Source organism: Arachis ipaensis, chromosome B6, assembly GCF_059453495.1.
Source record: "Arachis ipaensis isolate K30076 ecotype BB chromosome B6, ASM5945349v1, whole genome shotgun sequence".
NCBI lineage: Eukaryota > Viridiplantae > Streptophyta > Magnoliopsida > Fabales > Fabaceae > Arachis > Arachis ipaensis.
This window is the reverse complement of record NC_142441.1, coordinates 144,899,618-144,908,153: the sequence shown is the minus strand read 5'-3', so window position 1 is coordinate 144,908,153 and position 8,536 is coordinate 144,899,618. Positions and strand designations below refer to the sequence as shown.

Here is an 8,536-nt window from a genome sequence, read left to right as displayed (position 1 = left end):
TTTAAAGATATTGATTTAAGTATGGCAATAATCTTTAAATTCTTTAGCTCAAATGAGAATAGTTGAATATTCGACAATAAAATATGAATGTATCTCATTACTTCACCAAAATCAAAATCCTTTAAAAAGAATTACTCCTACCGCCCTCTACAGTATAATCATGATAATACATATTCTCTGTAATAATTCTTACGATTTAAACATGTTTACTATGTTTTTATGGAATACATAAGCATTTTTCATAGATTCTTTGAGAAATCTTACTTAAAGATCCCCTACCACTAATCAACAAAATTGGCTGGAGTCACTTTATTTAAAGTCAAATCGAATTGTTTTCTTAACAAATATTAGAAGTGAATCTTTAAGTACATTAAAATGAGTTAGTCTATTTATCTTTTTTGAACGAACATAATTTTACTTTTAAAATTAGATCCGTTTAAACTTTGAGTTAAATAGAGGAAACTTAATCAATCTAAAAGATAACGGATTAAATAGATGACTAATTTGTTTATTTTATTTATTTTTTAATCTAATATTTTCTTCAATATTTATCCTAATCCGACCTAAAGACCTAATCTACTCACTAAATTTTTTTGTTCAAAGTTTGTAGTATAAAAAGTGGCATTTTTTAAAATTTTCTTAGTCTAAAATCGAAATTTTTGTCTATTTTTTAAATAAAAATAAAAAATAAGCGAGACGATTTATATAATTTGTCGGACTAATCATATACAATTTAAGTCTATAAATAAACAAAAATTAAAGATCAATCCATGTAATTTGCAGATTGGAACGTACATTATTGAACTAGCCCTTTTAAAAATTCTTGCTCCAAATTATGGGCTTATGATTGATAGACTAAGTATAGATTCTTCATGTGACGACTTGGGTACCCTAACTAAATCAAGAAACATGAACGACATTGGACTTGAGTTGTAATTAGATTCAATGGTTGGTAGTCAAGTTTAGTTAGTTAGTTATTCTAACTTGTATACAAAGTAAACCAAACTCATGGTATAAAAGATGATGTGATTTCATTCCATCACCTTCGAAAATAAATTCAAGCTAGTAGTTTTCTCCCTTCTAATGACCCCGCTGCCAAGCCGCAACTACAATTAACAATGATTTATTGAAATTCATTTCAAATATAATGAGTACAATAATGTCTTTAACATTATACTTAAATTATTAAAAAAATAAATAGATAATATTTAATAATTTAAGACAACTCACCATGGTAACACTAAATCAGGTTACCTCTTTTATCTTTATTCTGATGACTGGTCGGTAAACGGTAAACTCTGTTCCTTTGTCCGAAAGTTAGAAATATGTCTGACCACAGATAGAGAATCTACACGCAATTTGAGGCAAATCCTGGCGACACGTCACCAGAATAAATGGTGTCCCATACGTTCCGATAAGATATTTTCAGGGGCAAAATCGGAATTTCAGACAAAAATGGATATAATAGCTGTCACTAGCTGACGATACCGTGTCATTTTCGTTCGCTTTCAAATCAAAATTTCTATTTTTCAATTTTGTTTTTATTTGTCACGTTCATCGTTTTCGTACAGAATTGGTCAATTTCGAACCCTCTCGAAAGAAAAAACTAGGTCTATAAATAGCGCTTCAATTTTCGATCCTTCTCATATCAGGGGAGAAAAAGCGATTTGTTCGAAGGTTCGAATTGGAGCACAGAAAAAAAAAGTTTTAAGAAATCCGTCGTTGATCGATTGTTAACGCCGATCACCGTCGCCGTTCGGGGTTGTTGTTTTCTGTCAAATTCTGTTGCTGATTCCTTGAATTTCAATTATTTCATCTGTGTTTACTCCTCTGTCACTTGTTTTGTGTATTATTTGCGTTATTTTCTGTAGGTAACGTGCATGTGTTTCTTTTCTCTCTCTAATTTTTGTATGCTGTTCTGTTTGAGGTTCTGATTCTAAATAATGCGAGTCGTGAATTCTGTGAAATTTTAGATTTTTAGCTGTTGCTTGTGTTGGCTGTGACATGATCAACTTTATTTAGCTGACTACCATGTTGTGCTCTGCGGTTAAGATATTCGTTTATGATCTTAGAAGCTATTACTTTTACTTAGTGAGATGGAGAGTGACATTTTTTAGTGATAGTCAATGACGTAATTCTATAGGGTATTACGTTTGGAATAAGCACCTTCAACATTGAGAAAGGAGAGGAACATTAAGGGAAGTTTGAGCTTTAAAGGCTTATTTATAAGAAGTATATGTGTTTAAATTATTCAGGTTAAGATAGTTGGGAATCTTATATAAAGAATAGGGATATATGTGAGACAGTGAAAGGTTGAGAGGTTAACAATTTAGGAGAATCAACTTGGATGAGTGATTTGGCATGTTCTGTTCCGTTTGGAAATGCCCAAATCGTGGTTTGGGCTCAAGGCTTTGCTCTGACCATGGTTTTGGAGTTTCAGACGGAAATCCGAACATGTTTTGTTAGTTTAGAAAGCTTCGATGAAGAAGTTTTTTGCAGGGAAATGCAGTTTGCAAGAAAGTGAAGCACCCAGTTGCAGATACTAGGACTTGCAGGGACACTGGTAGTTATTATTTTGAAGGGGAGAGTGGCGATTAGATCTTTTGTTGCTTTAGCCATGTCCTACCTATGCGTTACCTCGCGGATTGTAATCTGCTGTGAGATGCAGCTTGAAGCCTTATAGCCGTGTCCTTATACTTATGCTACCTTATGGTTCGTTATATGCTACACGAGTTTGATGCAGCCTGAAGCCAGTTTTGATGATGTGAAGTTTGTAACTGGAGCTCTCCTTTTGCCTGATCTGTAGAAACTATCCTATTGTTTCTCTGCCCCACCCACAATTAATAGTGAAAAGGTTGGCTTGATGCTACGCCCATTGTTTGACCTCACATTTGAATAGTTGACCTGCTCTCTTCGGTGCCAATCTTCCTTCTTTCTTCTTCCAGCCTTCATTTTTGTCTAGGCTAGTAGAAGAAACGACCCTGCTGCTGAACCCCCAATATGGATAACCTACCCTTGGTTATTGTCTTGGCAGTGAACGAGTTCTTCAGTGTCAACTGTCAAGTGACCTAGCCAACTATGTAACGAAGATAAAATTTCTAATAAGACAAGGAATCCACCAAGGTGCTGAAGATATGAAGTTCTGTTAGGTAATTGCTATTGTTAAGTGTCTGTTCAGGTAGGATTATCTGTTCAGGAGGAATCCAATACACTTCTGCCTATTAAGGTAGGATTGTCCTTCATGGACAATAAAAATCGACACATGCTATTTTTTTAATTATTATTTGAGATGCCTTTGATTGAGTGGTTTATTGATTTCAACATAGGTTGGAGTATCTATTGGTTGGCTCAACTATAGTTGGATTTGGTTCTGGGACTGGGACTCGAGTTCTTCAAGAAATCAAGTGATCATTCTGCTGTTGGTTTCTATTTACATCTGGCAGCTGCAAGTTTCCCAGTGCCAACTTATAGTAATATATGGAATTCTTGTAGATAGACTAATTTTCAATTGCTGATTGGAGCTGCATGATTCAATTTGTGTTGTTGTTGGTCCGCGGCAGTCTAGAAGAAAGCAACAATACATTCGGTGTTTACCTGGCTTGATGGGGTGACTGAGTATGCCTTTAGAAGTTTTAGGATTATTTCTAAACTTGTCCCTACATGCAGGTCCCTAAGCTCACTCACTGCTTCTAGATATTTGGTAATATTACCGGAGGTATAATGGGAGAGGTGGCAGTAATGCGCTCTGAGCCACTGCAGTTTGAGTGCAATGATATGAAGCATCTGACAGAGGGAGACACTTATGCCACAGATTCAAATGCAGAGCTTGATCATAGGGAAGAATCAAGCCAATCAACTGATCATGAAAAGACTAATGACTTGCGTGAGAAAGGATACATGGAGTACGGGTAAATATTTTGTTCATATACTCTTCTAGTTGAGGTGTTACGTACCCTATTTGTTTGCTAAAGCAATAGGCTTTGTTTGCAGATGTCAACATTACCGGAGAAGATGCTGTATCAGGGCCCCTTGTTGCAATGAGGTTTTTGATTGCCGCCACTGTCACAATGAGGCAAAAGTGAGTGAATTCCCTTGATCTCAAATATTTTACATTGGTTATTTCTGGAGCTGATAAGCTTCCGTTCTATTTCATATTCCAGCCAAACTTGATATGTTTTCTCTACTTGATGCTTTATTTACATCTATTCTAATTTTCGGTGGTTTGTATTTCTCTGTGTCTGCTCTCAAAGTCCAATTTGTTTTATTACATAACTGTAGTTCAGAAATACCTATGTTTCGTTACTTTCTCTGGATAGTCTTACTAGAAGTGGAAGTGTTCTCTTCTATAAAGTGTAGATATTTGAGTACTAGTTGATAATGAGTTTCTGAAAAGATAAATTTTCAGGGGAACAAAAATGTTAGCTTATGGGAATTTAATTCAAACCCTTGAAATATCCTCGTTTTGTGTAATTCATGTAGTGCAACATTCCTTCAGTTTCTCAAAACTTCTCTTCTTGTGTTTAACAGAATGATATCAGCATTGACCAGAAACTTAGACATGACATTCCGCGCCACCAAGTCAAACAGGTATGGTTAGTTGTTTGGAGATACCGTCGGAATGTGCAATTTATTTTGTGCCTAATCCACTGTTAGTAGCATTGTGATCAAGAAAGTCCTTAATACTAATGAAATAACTTTTCAGGTGATATGTTCACTTTGTGGGACAGAACAAGAGGTGAGTTTAGAAATTCTTTGACATCTTCAATTGTACTTCTCCGTCTAGTGTACAAATTAGTGAATTCAGAGAATCTAAATACCGTTTTAGGAGGAAACTGTGATAATTGTATATAAAAACAATGGAGAGTCCTCCTCCATATACAATAAAGTAAACAAAAAAGGTCCAGTTGTTAAGGGGATCTTGAAATTTGCTCTAGATGTTTTATTTAGGTTTGTAGTTTTTTTCCCCTTTTATTTTTGAAAACAAAAACTACTTAAAGATGTTTCCTAGGAAAAGTGAGTTTCTTTGAGAACATTGAATTCATCTCATCTTATTGAACTAGTCATCCATTGAAAACCTGCAGTACTATTGATTACAATATTTTGCTAATTGATTCATTTTGTGTGTTTATTTTTCTTCTTACAGGTGCAGCAGAACTGTATCAATTGTGGTGTTTGTATGGGCAAATACTTCTGTGAAACATGCAAGCTCTTTGATGATGATGTAAGTAGTTAATCCATGTTTCAATAACAACACCCTCCCCCCCCCCCCCCTTTTTTTCCCTTCTTTCCCTTTTCTTTTTCATGTTTAATTTACCCCATAAGACTTCTGCTTTAATACTGTTTTACCGTCTTATATCTGTTTTTCTTCCATTTGAAGCAGGTATCGAAGCAACAATATCATTGCAATGGATGTGGAATTTGCAGGTATGAACTGCTGATCTAGTGTGTTCTCTCTGTTGTAAATACCTCTGCAGAAAATGAGAGGAAAGGTGTTTTTTGGGGGAGGAGGGGTGATTTAGCTTATAATTTTTCTTTTAAACTATTTTTGAAACAAAACAAAAATTTATTTGTTCCTTCATTTGTAGTAGTCCACTTTCTACACTGATTTTACAAGATTCTCTAAAATGGAAGTGTGTGCTATGCTTCGTTTGGTAATTTTATGTTTCTAGATATGATGCTTTATTGTACCATTTTGTTTTGTGTCTTAACTACAATATCACATTTGTGCAAAGTATGCCTTGAAGGTTTAAAGAATTTTGCTTTTTGGATCAACTGTGTTCAGTATTGAAATTCAAACTGATTGATTCTATCTAATGTTATAATCCAGAACTGGAGGACGTGAGAATTTCTTCCACTGCTACAAGTGTGGTAAGTTAATATTATTCATTTTAATACTCTCATTTTTCATTTTAATACACTCTTCTCTCACTACATTATTGGGGTCTTCATCTTTACTCTTATTATATTGTGATTTATTTTTCAATGCAATGCCTGTTTCGTCTTTTCATTGATGAATTATTTTGAGTAGGTTGTTGCTATTCAATCCTGGTAAAAGATAGTCACCCTTGCATTGAAGGAGCAATGCATCATGATTGCCCCGTTTGTTTTGAGGTAATACTTTTACAAGTTCTACGGTTAAAATATAATGTTTCCTTTATATAATACCTCTTTGGAACTTTGAATTCCTGGAATGGAGACTGATAGTACATGAAAAATTTGCTATTGCAGTATTTGTTTGAATCCAGAAATGATGTCATTGTTATGCCCTGTGGACATACAATCCATAAGAGCTGCTTGAAAGAAATGAGAGAACATTACCAGTGAGTAATAGACACTTACCTTTGTCTTCTTTTTTAATATCTATCCGAAAATTTTACTGATCCTTGCTTTTGAATATCCATCAGATATGCATGCCCTCTGTGCTCAAAGTCGGTGTGCGATATGTCGAAGGTTTGGGAGAAATTTGACTTGGAGATGGCTGCTATACCGATGCCTGAACCATATCAGAATAAAATGGTCAGTGTTTGTTTCTGTCATGTCTTTCTGTTGCTGCTATGAAAAGTTTGTTGTGTTTGAGGGTTTTAAGATGTCTAGTATTATGAGGAATGACTTAAATATACCCACATAAACTTGGTGTTGATGCAGAGAGATTAAATTAGTGATGTAAATTATGTTGAGTTATACTTCAAATTATCTTGTTGATTTGATGCACCATAGCGTAGTTCATTAGTCCAGTTTTATGAAATACTGGTATGATGGTGTTATGCTCGACAGGTTTGGATCTTGTGCAATGATTGTTGCAAAACATCTCGAGTTCAGTTCCATTTTGTGGCTCAAAAATGCTTGAACTGCAAATCCTACAACACACGACAGACCCGAGGCGGAGACTGCTGAAGCAAGTGGGGGGTATATTTCTAGTTGAAGTCTAAATCTGATTTCACTTGAGAGTCCTGTGAAAACAAAATGTCAAGTGAAGAAGTAATGCACTTTGTGGGAATTGGAAAATTGCATGCTGATCCAATATTCAATAGGAAGGACAAATTTATGCCTAGGGGAATGATCCGAGTCAGATAATTTGTTTACTAATAGTGTCGTGTTGGAAGAGAAGGGGGGGGGGGGGGTGTTCTGGTTGTAGTCGCTGCTTTTCCAAATGTTTTGTGTTAGCTTGTAAATATTTTGTTATTAGTGATTTATATATTTTTCGCTCGACAACTCAATTCTGTTTTTGTATGCCTATGCTCCATGTAATAGAATATTCTGAATTTATGGTTTTAAAATTTAAATTGTGAGAGTTTTGTCTTGTGATGATATCAAATCTAAAATCTATGTGTAGAGGGGATATGGCGCACGAGACTTGAGAGCAGTAGTTCTAGTTAAGACTTTATAATTGATACACAGATATCTTGGATTGGAAGTTAATAAATAGTCATTTAATAATTTAGAGGTTTTACTGAAGATACACGCGTCTCTAATTTTGACTCTTAATAGCAATTTCAAAGCGAGCTCCTCAAAGTTACAACTGGATAATTAAGATTAAAATGTATTTAAATATTCCTAATTTGGTCTTTAATATTTCTTTCCAAGGTATTTACTACTCACTTGACGACTATGATTTAATGCAAAGCTTGTTACAACTAAAGATTTAATACCTTCTTATTAGGCGATGCAATGCAGCTAATATTTTACAATTAGTTATTAATATATTTATATTAGTTATTAATATATTTAAATATAAATATATGTGTAATTTAATTTATTTTAATATATATTTATATTTTAATATATAAATATATCGATGGTTGATTTTAAAAATAAATTTTAGTGTGAATATAACATTATCGAATACTTTAATTACATAGAGCTGCCAGTTATTAATACCCTATAATTTTGCAGCGGTAAAAGTAACCTCCTCAAAACCAATTCTTTTAAGAAAATAAATAATTCGCAGTTTCGCACACATAAATAAGGAAGGTCTACCGTACACCGCTCCATTCGCTTGAATTGGGAAACTACTGTAATTTGTTAATCATGAATCGTCCGGTCAAAATTTGAACTAAATTTCATCGAGTTAATACTCAAATTGGCCTCTGAAATTTGACCCGCGATTAAATTTAGCCCTCAAGGTTTCAGTTGACTCTAATTGTATCCTAAAATTTTGCCTCGAGTCTCAATTTGGCCCTTCCGGCGTTTTCCGTCACCGGAGAGCTGACCTGGCAAATTTGGTAGACACCTGGCATCCTAGTAGTTAGATGACGTGGCAAAATATTTGAAGGCTTCAATTTAATTCCTAAAAATTTCAAATAAAACCTAGAAGTTCTAATTTCCCGAAATCGAAGAGTGTCTCCAAGAGGTGAGAAGAATGTTGCGAAGCAGCAACCAAAGCTCAGGTAGCTCTGGTAGAGCTCGTTCGCATGGTGGCTGGGTGAAGAACACACACGGTGACAGAGGTGGGAAGGTTCCGCATTGGTGCGGTTGTGGGTTGCGTCCTATTCTTCGGTGGTCTGGGACGGATTCCAATCCAGAAAGACCATTCTAT

The 8,536-nt window shown here is 34.8% G+C and overlaps 1 protein-coding gene across 7 annotated transcripts; it reads left to right on the top strand.

The window, feature by feature from the left end:
- Positions 1–1,569: 1,569 nt before the first annotated feature.
- LOC107605132 (putative E3 ubiquitin-protein ligase RZFP34) lies at positions 1,570–7,283 on the top strand. Of its 7 annotated transcripts, none has more exons than XM_088489751.1 (12): positions 1,570–1,761; positions 3,667–3,908; positions 3,991–4,078; positions 4,528–4,587; positions 4,703–4,735; positions 5,144–5,221; positions 5,381–5,424; positions 5,828–5,868; positions 6,029–6,111; positions 6,229–6,320; positions 6,405–6,516; positions 6,775–7,283. In XM_088489751.1, the coding sequence occupies exons 2-12, from the start codon at positions 3,721–3,723 to the stop codon at positions 6,892–6,894; spliced, it is 939 nt and encodes a 312-aa protein (XP_088345877.1). In that variant the 5' UTR covers positions 1,570–1,761; positions 3,667–3,720; the 3' UTR covers positions 6,895–7,283. The 7 variants fall into 7 exon arrangements, with proteins under 7 accessions (XP_088345877.1, XP_020960796.1, XP_088345876.1 ...); XM_021105137.2 differs by having other exon boundaries at positions 5,378–5,424; XM_088489750.1 differs by lacking the exon at positions 1,570–1,761 and adding an exon at positions 2,975–3,149 and having other exon boundaries at positions 3,327–3,908.
- The last annotated feature ends 1,253 nt before the right edge of the window (positions 7,284–8,536 follow it).

What these genes read in the sequence shown, in the direction of transcription:
- LOC107605132 (XM_021105137.2), top strand. Translation starts at nt 3,721, where the DNA reads ATGGGAGAGGTGGCAGTAATGCGCTCTGAGCCACTGCAGTTTGAGTGC. An exon ending in ACTGTCACAATGAGGCAAAA is followed by an intron (nt 4,079 to 4,527) that starts GTGAGTGAATTC and finishes TGTGTTTAACAG; the next exon opens with AATGATATCAGCATTGACCA. An exon ending in AATGGATGTGGAATTTGCAG is followed by an intron (nt 5,425 to 5,827) that starts GTATGAACTGCT and finishes GTTATAATCCAG; the next exon opens with AACTGGAGGACGTGAGAATT.